The 26,326-nt window shown below is 37.7% G+C and overlaps 1 protein-coding gene across 1 annotated transcript in view; it reads right to left on the bottom strand.

Moving 5' to 3' along the window:
• Positions 1-21,742: 21,742 nt before the first annotated feature.
• The window catches only part of CCDC192 (coiled-coil domain containing 192), a 181,852-nt gene continuing 177,268 nt past the window's right edge, over positions 21,743-26,326 (bottom strand). Inside the window, exon 7 of the mRNA XM_015590372.1 lies at positions 21,743-22,029. Coding sequence (XP_015445858.1) covers positions 21,743-22,029 — 287 coding nt within the window. The remainder of the gene's footprint in view (positions 22,030-26,326) is intronic.

The raw sequence follows: 26,326 nt of genomic DNA, 5'->3' as shown, positions 1-26,326 counted from the left end.
ATACCCCAAACTTCCTTCTCCTCTGTCTTCCTTATACTTACCATCCAATTAGTTAGTTAAGAAGAATCCAACAGATCACCAAAGCCTGTGCTTTATTTGTTCTTGAATCTTTTCTTGACACCTGGTACATTTTACCCCTACTGTCTCTGCCTTATTTGCGTTCTTGCAAAGCCTGTGTGCTGGTATCTGTGACTTCACTGTCCTTTCTTCCTTCTACATTGCTCTAAGAGGGATTTCTCTCAAAACCACAAATCTTACCATGTTATTCCTCTCTTTACAAATCACTACAGCAGCTCCCTCATGGCCTTCGCAATGCATTTCAAGTCTCTTAGCTCAGCTTATAAGACCCTTTTCATTTGTCTGTGACTACCTTTCCAGTGGTGCTGCCTTTTTTCCTGGTTTTTTTTTTTTGTATTTGCTGAAGATTTCACAAATTTGTCTTTCAAAAGGACAACATTAGTGTGTTTTAGTAACCAAATCTTTATTTACTAATTTTTTTGTTTTCTATTTTTTTAATTAAAATTATTGGGGTGACATTGGTTAATAAAATCAAATAGATTTCAAGTGTACTACTCAATAATATGTCATATATATATTGCATTGGGTTTTCTGTTTTATAACTATCTTCTTTTACTTCTGATTCCTTTGTATTTTTTTCTTTATTAACTTTTTAAATTTGATACTTAGATAATTTATTTTCAATTTCAATGTTCTCTTATAAATCTTCTTAAGGCTCTGGATTTTCTTCTGCATATTCCTTTGGCCACATCCTATAGGTCATGTTCTTCTTGTCATTCAGCTCTAAGTTGTTTATATTTTTCGTTTTTAATTTTATTTATTCAGAATCTATTACATAAAGATGCTTAACGATTTTCAAGTAAATTGATTATTTTTCTCTTGTTAATTTTTTATGCATTAGAGTTAGAAAAATGTGGCTGAAATAAATTTTTCATTTTGAAATTAATGAGCATTTGTGTATGTGGATGTGTCAACTAATACACAGCCAATTTTCGTAAATAGTCCATGGAGCTAGAAAAGAATGTGTATTCTCCTACTGCTAAGTATATTATTTTCTCCACATATATTAAATGAAACACATTTATTGTGACATTCCGATATTCTTTTAGAAAGAGTTTTTTCAGTGGTACCTTTTTTGACTAAGTGCAGGCTCCCCAAATATTTCTCTTGTTCTTTTCTTCCAGTTAGAGTTTGACTAGGACAGAATTCGAGGTTCAGAATGGCTTTTAAAATTGTGATGATATTGTTTCCTTTTAGGAATCCTACTTACGGATAAATTCAATGTTAATCTGATGTTTCCTTACTGGTACACTTTTTGTCTTTCTGAAGTGTTTTAGGATAATCTCTTTATTGTTTGGGTTCTGAAATCTCACCAGGATGAGCCTACTGTTTTGTTATTTAATTTGGTGTTTTTCTTCTGAAGATCAGATAAGAGCCTTTTTCTCTATTATTTTTATTATTTCTTCCCCTCCATCCTCTCTCTTCTGTTTTTCTTTTCTTTTTTAATTCCTACTAAATGGATGGTTATTCTTCCAGATCTTTTCCTCATGTTTTTTAGATTTTCCCCAACATTTTTCACGTCTTCTGCTTTCTGCACTACATGGTAGAAGAATCATTCATTTTGGTCTTCAGAGTCTCTGGGGCTGGGACCCAAGCACTGATATTCTTTTTTAATATTTTATTTATTTATTTAAAAATTTTATTTTATTAGTTTCAGGTATACAGTACATTGGTTAGACATTTATATAGTTTATAAAACAATTCCCCTAATTGCTCTTTTTCTCCTCTGGCTCTCCACCTAGCTAATACATTAATGCCAACTGCATTCCCTATGCCATGCTCCCCAACCCCGTGACCATCTATCAACTGCTAATTTGTACTTCTTTAATCCTTCACTCAATCATATTTTGATCATATTTTTAACTTTAATTTTTCATTGCAATCTATTCTTTTCTTTTGAACACAATCCCCTTCCAATCAATTTGAAGAAATTGTTAACTTTGCAGTTTTATTTAATTTCTTATGTTTCTATCATTTTATAGTTTTCTCTCATTTGCTGCGATTCCATCATTTTCCCAGGGTTTAATTCTTCTACTTGTTGTGTTTAGAACTCTGATATTATTTTTTAAAATTACATTTGATGTTTTTCTGTTGATTTTCCTCAAATATTTAGACATTCTAGGTATCTGTTCCCTGCTGTAGATGTGATTCCTAGCCAAAATGAACAACACTATTCATGTAACACCAGAACAGGTTCTGATCACAGGAGCTGGGCCCTGGCAGTTTGTGGGGGAAAGTGCGTCAGGAGTCCCAGTCCCTTCAGTAAGCACAGGCTGTCCAAAACACTTGCTTGGCTTCTCCAGTTCCAGCCCCTCTGGAATTTCCTAAGCCTCAACTCCCATTTTACAGAGCTGCCTTCATGGTTTGAATCTGCAGACCAATCAAGAGTCTGTAGCTCTAAGTAACCACTCCCTTCAGAACAACAGGGATGTGAGTGGATACTGATGTAAATGTTTTGTCACCCCGAATGAATCACCTCGCTGTCTTCATTCTGCTCTTTCCCCTAGTTTTTGCAATTTGGCTTGTTTGGGGCACAGCTGGGAAAATATACCGTATTTGACTTTCTATTTCTTCTGTATGAGGTTGTGACTTCCTTAGCTCTTTTAGGTTTTACTTTCAATCTGCTCTGAACAGCTATATGTCCTCCAGAAATTCAGTTACTGGCACCTCTTTCAAATTTACCACTCTGCTAAGATTTATTCTTTTTATATGTATATATGCTTTTCTGTCATTTTAGTGGGATTTTTTTTTTTTTTCCTGAGGGTAAACCTTCTATTCAGTTAGCAACTAGAAAGTCCACTCTTTGTTTAAGCCTTCAATGTGTAACCAGGACTTTTCAATTTCATCGTTCCCTCTGTCGAAGAATTTAGAACAAATGTCTTAAAGGCAGGTCAGAGGTACTCTGGGCTATGCCCAAAAGGCTCTTCTCTGGTCATGATCCATCAGTCTCTCGCTTAGGCACATTTTACATGTTCTCTTCCTCAGGGTGAAAACTGGGAAATCTCTTTATTTCACCTTTTAGGGAATATAATCACGAAGGTTCAAACTTAGAACACATCTCCAAATCTACTTTACATTTATCTAAGAAAGTTTCAATACCTTCATATAACAAGGATGTTTATCTTTTCATCCCGTTTTCTGAGGTGGTTACACAAATTTGGTCTCTTTGAATTCACTTATGTTTGTGGAGCACTTTTTACTTTACCTAGAATTTCACACTGATATTTAATTTGAGCCTCTTGACAAAGATTCTCAGTAGGTATGGTATATTATCCCAATGTAGCACATGATTCAGAGAGATTATTTGCCAAATGGTACAAATGAAATATCAAACCCTGAAATTTTATCTCCGAGTACGTCTCATGTGGCTTTCTTTAATGACTGAGGTGAGCCAGTATCCTCAGATAAAAACCGATTTTAAATCTAGATGTGTATCCCTCAGGCTAGACAAGAATTAAACTAGACTATAGGGGTTGTATTCAGTATTTACTGAAAAAAAAAATGTGCCTGATAGTGACAGATTTTTATATCATTTTAAAAAGTCATAAAATTAATTACTTCTTTAAAAAGCTCCCCTGAGAAAAATAATTCTAAGCATGATTATAGAAATTGCTTTAAGATGCTTGATCATCTGCATTAACTCCATATTTCTGTCAAGGTTCCCTTTATTAGGAGAATCAGTTATCTTTTGTTGTTTTTAAAAGCATCCTCCCTCCAAGCTCAGTGGCTTAAAACAACCACCATTTATTATTGCTCCCAAGTCTATCAGTCAGCTGGGCAGTTTTGCTGATCTGCCCAGGCTGGGCTGATCTCAGCTGGGCTCCCTCAACTATCTGTGTTCAGCTTGAGTATTGATTGGGAGCTGGCTACTCTATTCATGTGTCTGATGGTTGACTGGCTGGCTGTTGGCTGGAGCAGTGTCTTTCATCATCCAGCAGGTCAACCCAAGTTTGTTCATGTGGTAGCATCAGAGTTCTGAGGAGTGAATGAAAGCTCACCAGACCTCTTGAGTCCTAGGATTAGAACTGGCAACATTTCACATTCGCTATATTTGTTGGTCAAAATAAGTCAGAAGGCCAGTCCAGCTACAAAGGGTAAAGAGCGGCAAAGTCATATTTGAAGGAGCGTGGATGCAGAGAGGAGAATAATTGGCCTCATTTTTGCAAACAATCTACCAAATCCGTTTGTTGCTCCCAAGCCTCAGCTGCTGTGTGTTAGCTGCTAAAGGCTCACAGGTGCATCCCCATCCTGGTGAATTATCCTCAGCCGAAGGGGGCTGCCTTGTCCTAAGACTATGCCCCATCTTTGATGTGAGGGGAAGGAGATGCAGTTTATAGCAAATGACTGATGGACATGGCCTTTTGGCCAGCCCTCTTGTCTCAAGGGGTCAAGCTCCAGAGCCTCCCTGCGGATCAAGGCAAGTTTAGACCTAATCTGAGACCATATCTTTGTTCTGCTTTTACCATTCCTCACTCTCTCTTTCCTTGCCCCTTCACCTGTTTTTCCCGAAGGTCACTCTCAGTAATCCACAGGTCTCAATTCCCTGATGCAGGCCCTACACCCAGGAATCCCTACTAAGAAGGATGTTTTAGGATGATATGATATTAAAAGACAGCAGACACTTAGTCATTAGTACATATTTATAAGCATAGTAGCATATTTTTAGCTTAGTTGCAGTTTCTGTGAGATTTCAAAATGCTATTTTACACTTCGGTAAAAATAACAATGACTAATGTTTACTGAGTGCTTACCATGTATTAGGCTCTGTGTTCAATATGTAACATATATGATCTCATTTAATCCTCACCATGACCATATGAGGTAGCTATTGTTTTCAGTTTATATACTTTTAGTGTTTTCTAAATCATTTCATGTTTGGGATTTTGTTCTATTATTCTTTAGCAACAAAAGACTTCTGAGCCTGCATAAAAATAACCTTTGACACATGGCAAAAGGAAACATCTGATAAATGTCATAGACAAGACAACTTGACCTTCCTTCAACGTGGAAAATCAGGCCTCTCTGGGTTTGTCATTGAACAAACATTGTCAAAGTATTGATAGAGAAACCTAATGGCTGAGGAAAATTCCAGTTCCAAACACTAAATCTTTTCAATGAAGTCAGTTGGTCAGTTTGGTGTGCAATTTTGGTTACAAAGTGTCACAAAATAGGAAAGTCATTTACATGTGTATAAAATAAGTGTTGTGAACATAACAGGAAGACGAGAAATGAGTCAATAGCAACTGTTTAAATCAGTGAATCCCTGATTTCAGTAGCTGAACCAGGAAATAGGAAATCTTATAAAGGGAGGGTCAAGGAAAAGCCATCAATTCTTTGTTAGTTGTGCAGCAACACTTTGTCTTTTTCAATTTAGGTGGAAATGGCCTCAGACTCCAAGGGAAAATCCAGAGAGGAAGACCAGATAAGACTGTTTGTCATGGTGCTAAGCCAGAAACCAAAGCTTAGCTGTCGAAGATCTGTCCTCAAGGTTACACAGCTAGGAAGTGGTGCAATCGAGATTTGAACCTGGGTGCTCTGCTGCCCTAGAAATAGCAGGAAACAAAAGTGCGGACAGCGTGATGCTATGTTGAGGGAGCTTCCTGGAGAACAGCTCATACAGTGCAGTTTTCTTCTACGGTGAAAGCAAAAAAACTCCAACAGGTGGCATTCTATGTACCTGTCTTGATTCTACCTACCTGAGCCAAACTCCTGCAAGTTTTATTTTTAGGGGATTTCAGTTGTATTTATAAAATTAAATATATTAGTTACTCAGAAGCAAAACAGACAGTTGAAAAGAAGGGGAGCTTGAGAGAGAGACCGAATAATGAATGTGTTTCTGAGCTTGGCTCATTGGATACCTCTGCTAAAACTGACAAGAAGCTGCTAAGAGGCTTAAACTTGGGAGCTTTTGTAAAGAAAGTTTCTCTGGAAAGTAAATAATTAAGAGAATTCTTAAAGTGAAAGAAACATAGCCTAATTTACCAGGAGACTGGGTACATTGTTTTATAAGAGACCAGAGATTGAAAGCTGCCACTGGGTACCCTGTGAATTCCCCTGGGGTAAGACTCACTGGCATCGAGCCCACAAGTGACCTATCTGTTTGCACACCGCACAGGAAGGGGCCACAGGAATAACTCAAGTACCCAGAGACCATTTGTTTCATCTAAGAAAAAGGCAATCGCCCCAGAGCCCCACGAATGCCTAGTCTAGTCTTAACTTTTAGTGGATTTTTATGTGTCCCAGGGTCTTGATGAAAAAGCCGACAACTGAGTTTTACACCCATTGAGCTGATCTTTCTCTGTTCTAAGCAGGTAGCCAGGGAAAGCAGGTTGCTTCTATTTTCCAATTTGCAGGAGATACAGTAAAGAGAAAAATGAGAGAAGTGAGAGCATAAGGCAAAAAAGATTGGATGAGGTCAAAAAAGGGCAGTAGGGGCCTGGTGAGCAATCCTTGGCGGGGTGCCCAGAACAGTTTCAGGAGATGGACAGAGCTGAGAAAGAGCATTTCCTGCTTTGGGGTTAAAAAAAAATCAATCCAACTATTCTCTAAGAGGTGATCTATTCATCCTGTGCAGCATCAGGTCATTAATTTGAAAATTGCAGGTACTAATAAAAACAGCCATTTTCTCAGCACCTAGATGAATGGTCCTCTCCCTGCATCAGCCACTGCACACCTGGGTTATATTAACATTAGCTTGTGTGGGGGTAGTTTCCAGAAAGTTTCAATCTTGGTGAAAGCTTGAGCATTCTTTTGCTTCTCTAAAACTACTCCTATATTTCCTATCTACTCTTTCTCTCAGCCCACGCCTATCTTTGATAGAAAATAAGGGGTAATCACCACATAGGTTATAAAGGAAGCAGCATTTTTTCATAGTCATAATTATTCTAGAATTAACAAAAGCCTTCTGTCATAGAATCCAAAAATGGCTTTATGTTTTCTCTGCCCTTTACAACTCATCAGTTCCTCTCATCAACAGTACTTACAAGTTTTCAAGCTCCACTCTATCAGTCTGGCTGGCTTTCCTTCAGGAAGTTGATAATTCTTGCTTTCTCTTTTCAATTCGCCAGCCCAAGAAACCTTGGACTTGGAAGGTTTTGCCTTACATATCCAGATGTGTTACTCTGAATTGTTTTTTGAGTAAATTTTTCCTGATGCTTATACAACCTACAATAACGATAGTCCTTTGAACTCTGAGCAGGTGTGTGGCTTTATGGCCCAATATTTTAAGATAGACTTTGTTTTAATCTTCAGTTAAGCCTCTTTATACAAACAGCTGCCAAGAGAACAAATGCAATTCACTTACAAGTTGTTTGTCTAGTTAACAGTAAGTACGCAGTTTCCTGCTCACACAAAGGATTTTCTTGTGTTTCAAATCTCTGACCAAGAGGACATTGGCTTGGATTTTTATAGGGAATTTACAACTTTAATTATCTATAGTGCTCTGTACACCAGGATGTGAGGTGACTTAGCAAGCAGCTGGTTAGCACCAAACAAGTATATTGCTGGAGTTTCTGAAAAGGACCTTTGTGTGAAGCACGAAAGCATCACAATGGGTCTGCATGGAAACAGAGGTTCAGTGCGCAGTGAAAAGCATCAGGAAGTTGGAGGATGGCACAGAGGAAAGGAAAAGGAAAGCTTTATTGTCAAGATAAAATTAAGACAAGGGTTTGCAGATGGTCCATTTCTCTCAGGTTTTGTGTTCCGTTTTTTTGCTTCTTTTTCTTCCACGTATTTCTTCCTTTTTCTGTAAGAAACATGAAAACATTCATATTAAAAGTATTTCCAAAGAGCTTCTTGAGTCTTAAGGTCCATGGCAGGATCGGACTATTGTTGGAAGATGAATGGTACGCAGCATTTGTACCTGAAGCCTGGCAGCCGGAGGCCTGCATGCTGTCGAGAGATGGTATCTTGGGAGCACTGCTGATGTGTGCCTGTTGTATAATGCAGATACTTTCTTGTAATGGTGTAACCTCTCGCCCCCAGTGAATGAATTGATGTACTTTGTCCTTTATGCCAGGCTCTTTAACTCTCTTTTCTTCACCTGTTTACCCGGAGATTTCTCTTCAGCCTGGAGAAGTTAGATACCAAGTTGCATGTTGCCTTGGGGAAAGGTAGCTGTTAGGGAACCTGAATAACAAAGGTAGCATACTCTGGGTTCTTACGTTCAAAGCTGCTGGTTTAGATGGAAGACAGAAGAATTCATAAGCATCCTTGTAGAACCAGTTTCTCCTGTGGTCAAGTCTGGAAGAAGGTAGACATGAGTATGTGTGCAGTTTGGAAAATAGAAACTTATAACCAGGATTTGGACTAGGGGATAGCGATTCTCAGGGAAATGACCCCTCCCTCCTATGCCATTCTGATGCGACAGCTGGTAGGTATTGATGAGAACTGGTGGCACAGTGTATGTAGGCAGTAGGGGGCAGAGACAGTTTCCTCAACTTTATGTGAACTTGAAGTTGTAGGCGAAGGCACTCAAAAGTCCCCCAAACAGGTCACTGATGTAAGCTGAGTGAAGCCACTGGGCTTTATAGGTCTTGTGGCAGGAATGAGGGATTACATAAAGGGTCCCCAACCCCTGGGCCGTGAACCGGTACCAGTCCAAAGCCTGTTAGGAAGTGGTCCTCACAGCAAGAGTGAGTGGTGGACAAGTTGCAACTGCTCCTTAGCATTACTAGCATCATCGCCTCCGCTCCACCTCAGATCATCAAGCATTAGATTCTCATAGGAGTACCAGTCTCTGGTGCCAAAAAGATTGGGGACCACTGGGTTACATCACCACCAGGGCATTGAAGCCACATGTTAGCAGATGGATGTCAAGGTACTATATGGGAGCCAGGTCAAAGTCTGCAGCCCCTCCAAGCGCCACGGGAATAAGATAGGATGAGTCACACTGGAGTGGGAGGCCAGCATGGACCTGACACAGAAATAAATACCTCCTGCTGGCTGCTAAAGGATTGCCATCTGCTTCCATCCTCTCAGAGCTTATTAGCATCAAATCCAGGACGAGGATAAAGAAGAAACATTCTCGAGAAGACTGACTTTATTTTTCTATTAAATTTTTTATTTGAGATAGTTGTAGATTCACATGATGTTATAAGAAATAATACAGAGAGATACTGTATATCCTTTACCCAGTCTTCCCAATGGCCACAGCTTGCAAAACTGCAGTATAATATCAAAATCAGGATGCTGACACTGATACCGAACATTTCCATCACCACGAGAATCCCTCGTGTTGCCCTTTTATACCTACCCTTTCCTCTTAACCTTTAACATCTGGCATACGCTAATCTGTTCTCTATTTCTATTATTTTCCTTCTCTGTGAAAGTCTTCATTTCTCCTTCACCTTTGAAGAATAATGTTGATGATATAAAATTCTATATTGGCGGTGTTTTCATTCAATACTTTATATATTTCACTCTACTTTCTTCTTGCTTGCTTGGTTTCTGACAAGTCCAATATAATTCTTAGCCTTGTTCTTCTATAGGACAGATTTTTTTTTCTTTTGGCTTCATTCAAGATTTTCTGTTTGATTGCTTTTTGAAGCTTGACTACAATATGCATAAGAGTGTGTGTGTGTGTGTGTGTGTGTGTGTGTGTGTGTTGCATTTATCTATACTCTGAGCTTCCTGGATCTGTGATTTGGTGTCTATCATTAATATTGGTAAGTTCTCAGCAATTATTACTTCAAATATTTTAAAATTGTTTAGTTGTTCTAATTTCTTTGTCTTTACATATAAATTTTAGAATATTATTTTTTTATAACTCTAAAAAGTCTTGCTGAGATTTGGTAAGAATTGTGTTAACCTGTATATTAATTTGGAAAGAGTTGATGTCTACTATGTTGAGTCTTTCAATCCATGAACACAATATGTTTCTCTATCTATTTAGATCTTCTTTTATTTTTTATTAGCATTTTACAGTTTTCAGTATATGTCCTGTACATGTTTTGTTAGATTTACAATGAGAAATTTTTGAAAAATTAAAAAATTAAAGTGACATAAATGGCAATGCACTTTTTATGTCAATGTTTCATTACACATTCATTGCTACTACATAGAAATACAATTAATTTAATTTTTGTATTTTTATTTTATGTCTTGAGACCTTGCTGAATTCCTTTATTAACATTAGATTTTTTTTTGGTAGATCCTTGAGATTTTTAAAACTCTTCAAATAAGGATAGTTTTATTTCTTCCTTTCCAATCTGTATGCTTATATTTCCTTTCCTGCCTTATTGCACTGGCTACAACTTCCAGTACTATGTTGAATAAGAGTGATGAGACTGAACAGCCTTGCCTCGTTCCCAATCTTAGGGGGTGAAATATTCAGTGTCTCTTTATTAACTATAATGTTACCTGTAAGTTTTTTTGTAGATGCTTTTCATCAAGAGAATAAGTTCTTCATCAGAGAATAAGCTGAATAAGTTTTTCTTTATCACAATTTCTCCGAGAGTATTTTATCATAAATGGGTATTGAATTTTGTCAAATGCTTTTTCCTCATCAGTTGATATGGTTATGTGATTTTAGTTTTTTAGCTTAATATGGTAGATTCTATTGATCGGGTTTTGAATATTGCACCAATCTTGCATCCCTAGAATAAATTTCATTAGGTCATAATGTATAATTATTCTTCATTATTGCTGAATACTATATTGCTAATATTTTGTTAAGGATTTTTGAGTTTGTATTTATGAGGGACATTGGTCTTAGTTTTCTTTGTCTGATTTTGACATTGGTATAATATTAACTTTATAAAATGAGTTGGAAAGTGTTCTCTCCTTGCGATGGTTAATTTCATGTGTCAACTTAGCTAAACTACAGTACCCAGATATTTAGTCAAACATTATTCTAGATGTTTCCGTGAAAGTATTTTTTAAATGAGATTAACACTTAAATCAGCAGACTTTGGGTAAAGCAGATTACCCTTCATAATATGGGCGGCCCTCATCCAAGCAGTTGAAGGTCTTAATAGAAAAAGACTGACTTCCCCTGAAGGAGGAGAATTCTGTCAGTTGACAGACTTTGGACTTAAACTGCAACATTAACTCTTCCCTGGGTCTCCAAGTCACCAGCCTACCCTGAAGATTTTGGACTTGTCAGCCTCCACAATTACATGAATCAGTTCTTTAAAATACCCCCTCTCCCACTTCCCCAACCACATCAGACTTAAAATCTTCTGTACCAGTTTATATTCCCACCGACAGTACACAACAGTTCCCTTTTCAGCAGATCCTCTCCAACACTTATTATTTCTTGTCTTTTTGGTGATGGCCATTCTAATGGGTGTGAGGTAGTATCTCATTGTGGTTTTGATTCACATTTCTCTGATGATTAGTGATGCTGAGCATTTTTTCATGTACTTCTTGGCTATCTGTATGTCTTATTTGGAAAAATGCCTATTTAGATCCTCCTCTGCCCACTTTTTAATCAGATTTTTTTTTTTTTTGCTATTGAGTTAAGAGTTCTTCATGTATTTTGGATATTAGCTCCTTCTCAGATATGTGATTTGCAAGTATTTTCTCCCATTTAGTAGGTTGCTTTTCATTTTGTTGATGTTTCCTTGGCTGTGCAGGAGCTTTTAAGTTCGATGTCCCACTTATTTATTAAACGCTTTTAAATGATCATTTTCTTAATCATGTGCGAATTATTTTCAACGTGAAAAGTACATTAGTGCCATTTCATTATCCAACTTACTCTGATTCTGTAAAATTCTTCAAAGAAATGTGATAGAATGAAAAGTCTCATGGAGTGCTCTCCAACTGGGAGGAAAATTAAGTTGCTTATTTTATAAAGCTGCCATAATACTCCCTTTAGTCCAACAAGCCTTAGGTTACCAGGAAGAATGAAGAAGCATCTGTAAGCAACTATAATATATAAGACATGTGCTTTCCCAAGATGTCTCACTTTAGGGAACATTCAACTTTATTCTGGTGAAAATTCCACCGAACTCACCTTATAACAAACCTATCACTAGTGCCGGCTGGAAATAATGCAAAACATTAAACTCTGTTTTCCTGTGCCTGGGGAACTACTGAGAGGTTTAGACTGATAGTTCCCTGTTCAGTCTTTATTATGAATCTACTCAAGACGCATCTAGAACAACTATAATTTGATCAAACTAAAGACACTTCTGAAACAACTATAATTTAATCAAACGTAAAATACAAACTATAGTAGTACCAAGAAAAAAATTATGTCTTTATTTTCCACTTAGTAACAGAATTTTTCATTACATCTAAGGATTTATTACTCCTTTAGAGAGTTTATTAAAGCAATAGAACATTTGTGTGTTGAGACTTAAAACTCTTAAAGATTCACTATACATTTTCCTGGGGGGGAAAAAAAAATCTCACAAATATTCCAACCCATTAAAAGTTAACACTAAAGAGAAAAGATGGGATTTCTTGGGGTTCAATCTCCAGAATAATGTTACATATCTTTGGTTTGTAATGCAAGTATTTTATTTTCTGATTTTAATTACTAAAGAAAAGAAATTTCAGTATAAACACAGGCTCCTTTTTTAAGTCTAATTCTGTTTTCTTAATAGCTATTGAGTTCTCCAGTTCTTACTAAAAAAGTAGCAGATGGAAATGTGTTCCCTGAAATTATACATCACTCTAGGGTCCTATTTAATTTCAATATTTGATTAGATATAGGGGATTCGTCAGTGTGTTCTGAAGCTTGAAACAACTCCTACTATTCCACAGTCCGACTTCCTGATTCAAAGGCAATCTAATATCTTAGGAGATAACTGCTGTGTTTAAAAATTTTGGAGCAAACAACAAGATGATTTTTTTTTTTTTCCCCAGGATCTCAATTTGTTAAAGTTCTTAGCAAGAAGCAATCTAGAGAACAACCTCATGGCAAGGGTCTAAGTTTCTGCAGTAAAATAGTGGGATTGAGTTACACCCAGAGGATAATCGGGTTAATTCGAATTCTTGGCATCTTTGTGAGCTGGAGGTACAGTGGAAAAGAAGGGGAGCCACAATCTTCTCCATTCCTAGACCTTCCTCCAGGCATCTGAACCTGCAATCTGTGGCAGATTGTATATAACTTGACTCTCTGAAGGTCATTTACCTCTACAAAGCATTCATCCACTCAAGAAAGTCCATGTAAGATTTAAAAAAAACTCTCTAACCAATTTAAGAGGAATTGTGGTGTAGAAAATGTCTCCTTCTCTTTGTTTTCTTTTTACCTGCCATTTCTTGAATTTATTATTTAACAAACTTAAAAGGTATAGTAAACATCTCTGAGGCAATAACTCTTGGTTATCTACATATAAATTTGAGCTGAATGTAGGCATCTGACATGACCAATAGAACATATAAGTACAAGCTCATAATAAGTACTCAGTAAATATTTGTTGAGTGAATGAGGAAACATATACTCTGGCTCTTAATCTATTTTTTTTTAAATGGGAACTTTTACCAGAAATGACTGTGGAGAGAAGATTTCTACTTTGAATTATAGCGGTGCTGCTTATATAGTCTTCGGAGTGGTAGAGGAGGGTACGGCAGAGAAAGTGACTTTGTTTTCCCTAAGAACTCCCATGTAAGTTATCGGCAGCTGGATTTCTAGAGTTATGATTTTAATTCATCTTTGGAGAAGCCTTCCTTTATATTAGAAAAATCACAAAAATGGTTATTTAATTACAGGATGTGAGGCAAATACCTATTTCTCTTTCTTGAGGATGAAGAAATAGGTTGCCATATATATGATTGCAGATGTGCAGGCTGGTACTTAGCATTCTGTAAAGTAGTATATATTGAGAACATTTCCTCCTAAGCAAAGATATTTATAGGACTGTCAGTATCCCACAGAGGGTGTTATTTAAGGTTGAATAACCCAGGTTCTAGGATAAATGGTTGGAGTTCATGAAGTCAGATCACACCCTGTGGGTAGGGTAGAGTTCTCCCCTGAAGAAGAATATTGTCACCATTAATCATCCTGGGATTCAAAATGAACATATTTGGACTAGGAGGGGAAGTAGTTCCTCTCTCTGGAGGAAGGGGTAGGGTATCCATAGTGAAATGTGAAGGGTATTAGCTGAGCTGGTGTCTGCTGAGAACAAAGAATTTGTGATCTTAAGTTTAGGCCTATGAGTAACTTAAGCTAGCTGTGTGATTTTTTGCACCATATCTTCATTATTCTCAAGAATTTAATAAAGTTTTGTTAAATACTGTAGCATGGTTTGGCTATGCTTCAGGGAGTTAAGGGAGATGCTTCTGGTAGTGGCCTGGGCTCATCAGGGTATCAGAGTGGAGGTTTGAGGGGCAGGGGATGGGGCAACCAGAAAGTGACAAGAGATGACAGCTTCTCTGAAGCTGCAGTGGTTCAGAGTGAGAAAGACAGGCTGAGGCGCTGAGTCACCAACATGGTGGGATTTCCATACTTCTTGGGGAGCAGAACTCAATGGAAGGTTGGACCCAGCAAGAATTTTTGGATGGAGGTATGGAGGCTTTGGGATCTGCATTTTTAATGAGGACTTTCAATGGTATGACTCATGCGAATCTCAATCTGCAAACTCAAGTCTGCAGGAATTCCTTTCATTTTCTATAAATCATCTAAATATTGACTTTGAGCCTCTCTCCCACTGGGGAGGCAGGAAGTTTGACCCCATTCATTCTTCCTTTTCTCTGGCTTCATGCCAGGATTCTTGGTTCTGAGACTTCTGTCATTTGATGCTGAGCCCCTATTGTCCTAGTCAGCTTGTTCCCCTCAGGTCTGCTGTTTGGTCACATCTGAGCCACTTATGGGTATGGGGCTCTTGGAAGGGCCTGAAGTCCTAGGTCTCAGAATCTAACCTGCTTGGGGTTCATTTGGCTAATCCCTCTGAGATCCTGCTACATTCCTAAAGCAATGCCAGGGATCAGGGACAGGCTCCGGCTGCTGATGGGACACACATGCCTCTCTCGATCTCTCCTCAGGGCTGGAGAGACTCCATCTCTGTCTTCTCACGTTCCCTTCAGATGCAGTTTTCCAACCCTCCTTTCCTCAGTGGATTTAGGCTACGGAAGCAAAAGCCTAGAAAGGAAGTAGCTCCTGGTCAGCTTCTTCTTTGACGCTGCTCCTTTTACACAATGCTCCTGGATCGTAGGTGAGGGAACACAGAGTAAGCCAATGTGTAAAGAGAATGGGATAAACACAGGGAGAAAAATGTATTAATGATCTGTAAAAGGATTCTGTTACATGATAATAAAAGACATATGAGCTTATATTTTAGCCATAGTCTGCTGAGATTTGGGAACCCCTGGGTAACATATTTTCCTTATGATGACAAGGTGAGAAAAATCTGTGTAAAAGTGGTTATACTCTGATCACAAGAAGTAGTCAAATTGAAATAAAAATGCCACACTCAAGCCTTGTTGTGAAAATTACTAGCTATATGACTCCAAGCAATTCATTTAGTTTACTCTAGATAAATTCTCCCGTAAAGGCTCAGATATTTAGGCTTGCTGGCCATAGGTTCCTGTCACAACTACTCAACTCTACCTCTGTAGCAAGAAAATGGCCCAGAGACAACACCTAAACAAATTAGCATGACTGCATTCCAGTAAAACTTAACTTTATAGACAGCAAAATTTGAATTTATATGTGTATCATGAGTATTATCTTTTGATTTTGTTGTTATTGTTCAACCATTTCAATGTGTAAAACCATTCTAAAATACCAGCCATGCAAAAATGGCGTGTAAGCCAGATTTGGCCTGTGGTTGTAGTACCTGTTCTGGACTCTAAGAGTCTAAAGCTCAGTTTTTCCACCTGTAAAAGGGGAACAGATAACTCACAGGGTTTTCAGGACAAGCAATGGCATAATTTTTTACTTTGCTTTATAAATTTAAGGCATTATTGCCATACACAATAAATATTCGAAGGAGACCTAATGCCTACATTTTCATCTAAGTAGAAGAGAAAAACAGCTAGAGCTGGAATCAGCCATGTCTGCACATATCACTTAACTGCTTGTTTTTGCTTTTCCATCTTTGTAAAATAGAATCGATGCCACTGACCTCAAAGGGGAGTTTTGTAGATTAAGCAAGTAAAACATCTCTGTGTGGGATGTCTTCCTTTAGAAAATGCCAGTTTGGGTAGTTGTCATTTACCAACTTATGCTTGTGATGTTAGATAAAATCACTTTTTACTATCAGAATTCCCTTCTACACAGCACACACATTAAAAAAAGAAAGATTTAGAAGGGTCCTGAACTGATGAGGAAGATGCAGCGAACTCGGTTAGTTGTTTTCTCTAGATCTCTGTCATGCACATGGGAGTAAGCATGAATGTTGACTGTAGGTTGTAATGTACTCATTTTAAATGTATATATTAAACGATCAATCAAGAGCTCAAGACATTAAAATTTATGATGACAACCACAACATACCAAATCAGATCTGGTATACACATTGTGAGGCAGGGATTCCATACCCATTTACCTACAGGGCCACACAGGTGAGATAAATGTCTTAAGCAACCAGGCATAAGACAATAGAAAATGATGAGGCCTGAGGCAAACTTCAGAGTGCAGCCCCATCCGTTTTAAAGACATTTACTTTATTACCTTTTTCAATTTAATTTTTAATTACCGTTGATGTACAATATTGTCAGTTTCAGGTGTACAACATAGTCATTAGACACATATATCTTATAAAGTGATCACCCCAATAAATTTAGTACCCATCTAACACCATGCATAGTTATTATAATATTATTGACTCTATTCTCTATGCTGTACTTTATATCCCGTGACTATTTTTATAAGTACAAATTGCTAGTTATAAAAGAAAAAAAAAAGACATTAATTTTAAAACAAAGCAAAACAAAATACAACAAACAAACAAAAACCAAAACGCTGTACCAGCTAAACCACCTAAGTTGGCCAGTTGAATCTGGACAGCTTTATGACTCTTGTTGCAGAATAAGCTTGAGAAAGAAGGCACCTATGAAAAATTGTTTTCCTGTAAATGGAAACGAAGGCAGACCTGAGGGAGAGGTGTCGACAATGAGCGTCTTTGTTATATAACTGCACAGGGATAGGAGGTGTTGTGAAAGTTACACTAGCCTGGAGGCCACAGGCCCTGGTTCCGGAATTTCCTAGTTGTAAGCTTGGGATTAGTTATCCAGCTAAAACCTCCCTCATGAGGATGAAATAAAATAATCTATATAAATAAAATAATAATTTGAAAATGTCTTAACTATAAATTGCTATGGAAATATTAATTATATTCCTATATATATAACTGATGATTAGCAAATGCAGGTCCCTAACAAGATTATAGGGCACCCACTGTAGCTGTTTGTTGTTTCTTTCACTATCACCATACCAACTTCATGCAAATAGGAGCTAAACAAAAAGGCACACCTTTTTATTACAAGGTCACAGATTATATTATCGGCTTTTTAATTTAACTAGAATTCACTGTTGTCATGGTTTGTACCCCATGTGGCAAAAAGCTGGTGCTGAGCTAGATCTTTCTTTCCCATTATGTTGTCATCCTTTACCTGTGATATCATCTTTCTATGAAAAAGATGACATCAGATAATGAACTTGGTGAAACTTATTTGTCACATTTGGGAAAATGGACTCAAGATTTATTAGACCATATGTTGTGTGATTTTTCCATCCAAAAACAAAGGATTTAGTATTATTGGATTTGAGCATAAGGGTCATTCTTTGTTAAACAAACAAAAAGCAAATGTAAACCTTATTGATGGACATAGTCAAACAATTAAATGTCGTCTTGCTACAGATTCATGTTATTGGAAATGTATTGTGTATCTGACTCCAGATAATCAATTTCTCTGGGAAGCTGGAATAAGAACTGGTTTTGGTTTTGTTTTATTTTACCATGATAGGCCTAATTTCATTAGGTATGTGAAATCTTGTGGCCACCCCGGTTTTTTACTGTGAACTTTGTCCTAGTATAATAGTATTTTTATTTTCAAAAGGTTATTTCCTTCTTGAACGAGATTCTCCTCTATTAGCAAAAAAGCTATCTTGTGTCTGTGGAATCTTAAAGATTTTGTTGTAATAGCAGGTGAAAATTATAATTATTTATTCTTTACAATTTACCTTTTCTTTTATTTTTATGGTTTTTGTCTAATTTTTTCAAATTACAAGTCAGACTTCTTGAATCTCAGGCATTTGATTTTCATAGTCCCTTAAAAGTGTTTTATCTTTTGGAATAGTTTCATCTCTGCAGTCCATATACTCTATAATTGCCAAATAAATATTTTTTGACTCACGCCTGCAACATTCATCAACACTTCTCTATTTGTTACATTAAAGAAAAATTCTTTATTTCAGTGTAATGTGTAATGTAGAAACAAATGATTGTGTCTTGGGATAAGCACAGAGGAGTTTAGGAGATAACGAAAACTTAATTGAGTTCATTCTTTCCCAGAAATGCATTTAGACAGAAAGAATTATAGTTTTATTGCTTTTGCTGAACCTCATTGAATCCTAGGGTACCCCCTTCAGATTTCTTGGCCTCTTTTACAAATGACTTGCTTTCTTGATAGTCTTTAACAAGTCTGTTGTTATGATTTCAACTTCCCATGTACACAATAGTAAAATTAAATTGTTAAATCCAACATTTATTTAAATTGGTTATACATATCATATATTCAATTTAACTGGTGAAAAAAGATTAAAACTCTACATATATCTTTGTAAATGTTTTGAGACTATTAGAGAAGAGCTTGAGTCCTTGTTAAATGTTTTTCTGCATTTCCAGTTGTTTTTGAATCAGATGTATAACCTGATGATTTGCTAAATTTTTATTAAAGAAACAGGGTCATTAGAAAGCTAATTGCCTTGTGATATCTACACCAGATATTTTAAAGATCAGTAGAATACTTCAACAACCTAACCTGTTTCTGAGAAAATGAGACTTTGGCCTGGAGTAGAGGCTATAATCTGATTTTCACCTTGTCTGAATCAGGCCTTTAGCACAACTGGAGGCATATTCCTCAATTTTCTGGAGGAACGGCAGAAAATGGAACTAAACTTTGGGGGCCTACAATGGCATAAATATTCAGCTGGGAATGTGAAATTTTCCACCTAGAAACGCCTTGGAGTCCAGTAGCGCCTATTATTACCCTCTCCCCCCACCTCAATAAACCTGGACATTAAAAGAATTCTTATTATTAAGGTGTTAAAAGAATTCTTATTATTAAGATGTCAGTAACAGAAATTAGTCTAGTCACCTTTAGGCCAAACCTCCTTCCCACTTCCGATTTCGAGATAACCTAGACCTGAATCAGGATCAGCTTTTGTAAAGATGGCTTTTCAGGGTAACATGACCCTCGAGGCTTTCTTCTTCAGTGGCTGGTCTTTGACTATTTAAAGGTGACAGGCTCATTTAATTATTAACAGCAGTTTCAGTTCTGTCTGTTATTTTATCTCCACTGAAAGCCTGCTTTTCTGATGAGGGCTAGTGAGGGCATTAGCCAGGGGAAATCGATGTAGAAGTTACCATCATCCTGTCTGGGATATGATGAGACTTTTTTTTCTCTGCTCGCTACTTTCCATGTAGCTCACCCTTAATATCTCATGGGATTAAAACAATCTTTGGTAAAATAAAGAGATGGAGACTTGATCATAATAAAATCAAAATTGCAAAGGTGATAGATTGTCTTGGAGATAGTCCACTCTTAACAAATGGAAAGATTTAAAGTTTTCTCGCAGAAATATACAGTTAGGACATGCCAACCCTCAGCCTCACCATGATGTCAGAAGCAATGGGCAGAACTGGGAAATCTAGTTGGTGTTGGAGAAATAGAAAGGGCAAGGGAGATCATAGGATTTGAGGAGGTGAAATGGAAGAACCAGACAGAAGGGATTTCTGAAGCAGATTTTGTAAGGGCTGAAGTAGATTCCATGGAAAAGTTTCTTTTGGAGCCATAGACAAGTGCTTTCATTCACTTTCTGGGGTTGGTGTGTGTTCATGATCAGGGAGTTAGTTGTACATTGGCTCCATTTCTGATGATGGATGCACTTGTACATACAGACATTTCAGGTTAAACTGAGGTTACAAACAAATATGGGAAGATTATAGTTTTGTATGAAAATGGAACCTACCGGAAGGAAGAACTCATGTCTTTTTTTTTTTTTTCTTTTTTGGTGAACCACTAGAGTCAATATAATTGGCAAACCTATTATGAGTTCAAAACTCAACTATCTCCTTAAAAAATAAGAAGAGTCAGGTTTAGAAACTGTTTTGTAGATAGTCAGGATCCGTAATCAGAGTATACACTAGTTACATACTGTAATGGAAGACTCCTCACCCTGATTTGTAAGAAGCAGTTCTACTTCCGGAATAGTCTTTTAATTTAAAGCCAGCTCTAAACCAATGTGTTTTAAAGCGTAGTTCCTGGAATGCATTCATCAGGAATACCACACATGTTCATTAAAATGCATATTCCTGGGTTATACACCTGAGCACAGGAATGTGCGTTTTTACCGATCACTCAGGCTTAGTAAATTTGAAAACCTCTACTAAAGCTGTGCTAATTAGGTTTACCCACATTCACCCAAGTTCTCTCCTCTATTTCCCATCTGCCTTTGCAATTGCTCTTGTGTCTACATTTAAGGAGACTCTTGTGTGTCTGTGAATTCCTGGATTATAAAAGTTGTGATTCTTACGTTTGCTATGATATTTCTAACATCTATTATTGTGTGTGGTAGGTAGAAGAGTTTAAATAGGTATTTGTTAAACTGGTTGAATTAAATCAAGAAGTAGCATTAGAGTCATGGGAGAGCTAGATTTGTTTGACTGAGTCCTGCTGTATCAGGACAGTAAGAATTAAGTACCAAAGTCTTCCTTAAATTTAGTGCCTAGCTGTGTTCTCTGGGTGGGAAATAGTTTATTTGAGGGGCATGCATAGAGAGGAATATTCCATTCTATTCCATTAATTCTTTTGCCCATTCTCAATTTTTCCTGACATTATTTTGTGCTGTTCACAGCTCCTTGGTACAATCAGAATAAAAAAGTGTATTTTGCTTTGGTCTTAGTCTTGCTCCTAAGGGAAAAATCAGTGTCCTGTGTTTTCCCAAGGAGATGCTATCCCAGGACACTTTCCCCAAAGGACTGGAGCTCTGATTCATCCATTTTTTAAATTTCTTTCGATTGCTTTGGTTTTATGTCATTTCCACTCTTGCTAAATGTTAATGAAATACATGCAGTAAAGAAATACATTCTAGAGGACAAGAAAGAGCAGACCTCATGGCTATTTACTCAGCTAGCAATGATTCTGCTTTTCAGTACCCTAACATTCCCCAGTTTGAAGCTTGCTCTCCATGACAGCTTTCTGTTCACAATTGAGCTGCATACGAAAACGAGTGCCACCCTTCCTTTGCAGTGTGACAAATCTCTGGCGAGAGGATGATGCTAATTTCTCTGACCATCTCTCTAGTTTAGTGATCCCTCTCCCACCGTTACCAGGATTGTCTGAAAACATACAGCTGTGCAGATTATTGGACTCCTGATGCGAAAAGGGGCAACATTCAATGTTTGTTTCTGAATACTTCCTTTTGTTTCGTTTCCTTCCAATACCAACCCATGTACTTGAACTTGAGTTTGCTAATGAGGAGCCTACCAAGGTTCTGGACTTTACCTAGATGATACTTAATAAACTTTTATTATTTTCTTACTGGGAATCTTTACATATCCTCATCAGAGACCACAGGAGTAATGCTATTATTAAAGAGAATTGGGGCTTCTTGTAAACATTCTGGAGAGTCCTTGACCTCTTGAAAAGGAAGGGCCCCCTGTTCGGCTTCCAGCTGCTGAATCCTCCTTTCCTTTTCCTCTAAAACTTCTTCCAGCTGAGTTATTTTCTCAGTCTGAAGGGAAACCTGAGTTGACAACTCCATAATCAGGCTAAATTTTCGATCACCTTCTTCCACAGTTCGGAGATTGCCACAGGACTCTTCTGGTGAGCTGCCTTCTAAAGCAAACAAGAAAAGGAAAATCTGAGCAGTTTTAATTGAATTTCTCAGAACTCAAAGAGAGAGAAGATGAAAAGCTTCATTTCTCACGTTCTTAAAAGAGAACACAGATGTTGCGTCATCTGGTCAGATATACTGAGAATGGAATCTGAATCCAGTGAAGGGAGATTCTGGGTGTTCATGAAAAAAGAACTTGGAAGCCTCTGGAGAGGGAGGAAAATCAGTCTTTGCCAACTCTTTTTTATACATATTTAACTTTCAATTAACCATGGGAATGGGCTGTCCTTAAAAACCCAATCTACAAATAACAGCCATCCCAATTTTCATGTTATCTTTTTCCCTAAGAATCTTTCACAAGAGCTATAATCAAGTAGAAGTATGCTTTAATTTGAATTTTAATTAGACTGGAAAAAAAAAAGAAAAAGAAAAAGGTCATTGCTCTTCGTGGGAGAAGTGAATGAGAAAAGACTAGTTTTTTAACTTGAGTCTGCTTTAGAGTTGGCAGGGGTGTAATTTGAGGTGATTTAGGAAAACTATTAGCATATGTCCCATAGAGATTCATTTTTTTAGGTCTGAAGTCTTTTCACCATTTCTTAATAAAATTACCAATACTTCTTGGAAATAATAGCTTATCCTTTATCAATTTCTATCAGCTAGCCCCTCAGATAAGGATAAAGCCCTGAATGAGGAAGGAGACAGAGGCTCCAACAAATAGATGAAAGATTGGTGGCTGGCAGCAGGGAACCCTTGAAAATAAACTTCACTTAGACCATCACAAATTTTAGCTGCTGAAAGCAAAGCCCATTCTACTAGATTTAGCAGTACCATCTTCCTTACCACTCTTATTCTGAAATGTCCGCCATTAAAATCACTTCTCTGAGTTATGTAAAAGGCAGTCGTCAGCTATTAGAAGGAAGGGGCATCAGAACTTGGGTACAATTGTAGGAACAATCAAGCCAAAAGCATATGGATGAATCTGACACACGGTCTTGACAGTTGGTTGCTCCAATGAAAGAAGGTTCAGCATTTACTCAACCCCCAGTGAAAACAAACCCCACAGCTACACTTGAGAGAAACCTAACCGTTAGTCCAGGATACAAAAGCCTGCTACTATTGTGTACTTACGCACCTGCTAAGGATGGGACAGTTTTGCTGTGATAGTCCATGCAGGCAGGTAATCACCCATTTCTCAGCAAATAAGACCAATTTGCAGTCATCACTTTCCTGAGGGATCACAGAGTGAAAGTTTGTGCACTGAATTGCACAGTGGGCAGGATGCTTTGGCCTCACAAAAATGACGAGGGGAGAGATCAGACTTTGCTCTTAGAAATTATTACTAGCAATATACTACCTTTCAAGAATCCATGGAGAATTTTGTTCTTAACATTTGAACTTCTAACTATTTAAGGAGATGGCGGTTAGTATCTTTCTTAAAAAGCAATGAAAACAATCTCAGATCTCAAAGGAGCATTTAGTTTGTTGTCTCTGCAATAGGTCTGTGCTTTTAGGCCCTGCATGGGGAGTCTATATGGTGGCAGGCCTTACCCATCTGCTGGTATGCCAGGGCCTCACCTTTCCTTTCATCTGTGCAGGGCTGTGCTATCTAATATGATAGCCACTAGCTATATGTGGCCATTAAGCAATTGAATGTGGGTAGTCTGAACTGAGATGTGCTGTAAATATAAAACACATATTTGATTTGCAAGACTTAGTTTGAAAAAAATGTGAAATATCTCATTAAATATAAAAAATCGATTAAATATTAAAATGATAGTATTTGAGATACATTGTGGTAAAATATATTTTTAAAATGAACTTCACTCATTTGTTTTTAAATTTTAAAAATACGGCTACTAGAAAATGTAAAAAATACTATTTGTGGCTCTCATTATTTTTCTACCGAATAGTACTGGGCAAGGGTTTCCTTTTAAATGAACACTCTGAAGCCAAAGTGGATGTGTTCCTTGTATATGCCTTTAATTAACATGGACAATTGTTATTTGGGAGGGAGGATCACTGATCCTCAACCATTAACCATCATCTTTCTGTTACCCCAGAAGATGGAGGCAGGGAAATCTGGGCTTGGGAGAATAAATTCTTGTGGGTTGAAGTGAGTTTCAATAGGAAAGGAAGGAAAAGATGAGCAGTGGCAGCAGGAGGCAGTGGGAAGATGTTAAGGAAAGGAACGGCGTGCAGGACGGGAAGGCTGGGCTTGGAGAAGCGCAGGGACGGAGGGCTTCCTCAGGAGCTTCTTGTATGTGCTTGTCTGTCACCTTCTCTTTTTGACTTCTCCTTCAGTTTTCTCTTTCCTCAGTTTCTCTCTTCTTTTCAGAAAAAGTTATTTCGACCAGTTTGCACAATGAGGAAAAGAGTTTAGTGTCATTCCAGAAGGCAAACTGGTCACAAGTTTTTTTGTTTTAAATAATGCAATATGAGTATAATACTTTCTTCATCTAATTCTAACGATAAAGGGGCAAAAATGCAGCAGGGTGGTATTACATAGGTAATTATAGTCACTAGGTCTCCATCCTCTGTCTCTGCCCTCTCAGAAGACAGTAGTAGTAGAGAAAGAAAGACAGGGTATCTTGATCAGCTTAGGCTGCCATAACAAAATACCATAGACTGGGTGGCTTAAACAACAGAAATTTCTTTTGCCACAGTTCTGGAGCCTGGAAGTCCAAGATCAGGGTGGTCCAGTTCTGGTAAGAACTCTCTTCCTGGTTTGCAGACAGCCACTTTTTTATCATATCCTCACATGATGGAGAGAGAGAGACCACAAGTTCTCTGATGTTTCTTCTTATAAGGGCCCTAATATTAAGAGGGCCCCATCTTCATGACCTCATTTAAACCGAATTAATTCTCAAAGGCACCATCTCCAAATACTGCGATGTTGGGGGTTAGGGATTCAACATATGAATGGGGGTGGGGGCACAATTCAGTCCCTAGCACAGGGAGAAGACAATTGGAAAAGGAGTAGAGAAGGACGATGAAGCTGAAAAAGGAGAGATGGCATGATGTCTTTGATTCCTACTCTATTGCTTTTATGTATTAAATAAAAATGTTGATAAAGAGATAAGCTAAAGAATATATACACCAAAAAAGAAATTTCTCGCACAAGTACACTTTACTATTAAATGACTTCTTTACACATAAAACAAAAATATTATTGTTCCGTTTCTAAACACATCACAAATATCAAAAGGGTTTTAAACACTTCAACAAAGTGGGGACTCCAGCAGTCTTACATCCTATTTGTGTTGGAAATAGCCCAGGGCCACAGTTTTCCAGATTCTACCGGTAACCTTCACATGACCTGTTCTGAACTACTCTCCCCTAGTTCAGTCTCCCTCATCTGGAAGGTATGTGTGTCCCTAAGGTCCTGACAGCTCTACGTGTCCCCAAATCTCAAATACCTGTGCTCTTTCCTAGACTTTCACTAGCAGCTCAGATATTCTTGCCAGGGACGTGGCTGCTTGAGGTATGAGGTTTTGTCATCTGAACAGATAATCTAAAGTTTAATCCCGTACCTAGAGGCTCAAGGAGAACCAGAGACAAGAGAGATTCCTCTTATCTGTCAGAGAAAGAGGGCAAATCTGATTAACCACAGTCAACATATGAACCCATTAAAATTGCTGCTATTGTGGAGGTTTTTACAAGCACACACCAGTTTTCATAATTTCTCTTCTTCCTGCTTCCACTTAAAATAGGTGAGAAGCAGGAGTGAGAATGAGGGCTTAGGGGCACGGCAAAGAGGAGACGGGAGAAGGGGTGGTGGTAGCTGTGCAGGTCTAGAAAGGTTTAGAAAGAAGACAGATAAGAAGAGACTTTTACCTGCAGCAGGGCCAGGCTGGGCTCACTTTTCTATGTCAGCTTTGAAAGATGAAAGGCCCAGAAGAAATCATGACATTTGCCTTTGGCCATTTCCAGATTCTCATTATTCATACCCTAAGTTCCTTTATGCTCTCAGCAAAGTGCCACAGGAGAGTTATGTCAAAAATGACAACAGAGTTCACAGCAGAGGTAATTATAGTTTAAGGAGTAGCTTAGAAATTTAGAGTTGGAATGTGCATTTTGGGAGTGATTTGGTCTCACCTGTATAGGAATTATTTCTGCAATGTCCCTAATTGATGATTTTCTAAGCGAGTGTCTCTCAGACATTTGTGTCTCCCAAGCTCTTCATAGGTCAGCTGCCAATTGTAATCAATGAATAGAATTTGCCTTTTGCCATCATGCAGCTCCATGTTGTTATAGAGATATCGAATAGAATTGGAAGGTTGTGATGGTCAGACTGTGAGG

This window comes from Pteropus alecto, unplaced genomic scaffold (assembly GCF_000325575.1).
Source record: "Pteropus alecto unplaced genomic scaffold, ASM32557v1 scaffold20, whole genome shotgun sequence".
Taxonomy (NCBI): Eukaryota; Metazoa; Chordata; class Mammalia; order Chiroptera; family Pteropodidae; genus Pteropus; species Pteropus alecto.
This window is presented reverse-complemented; position numbering and strand designations above follow the sequence as displayed.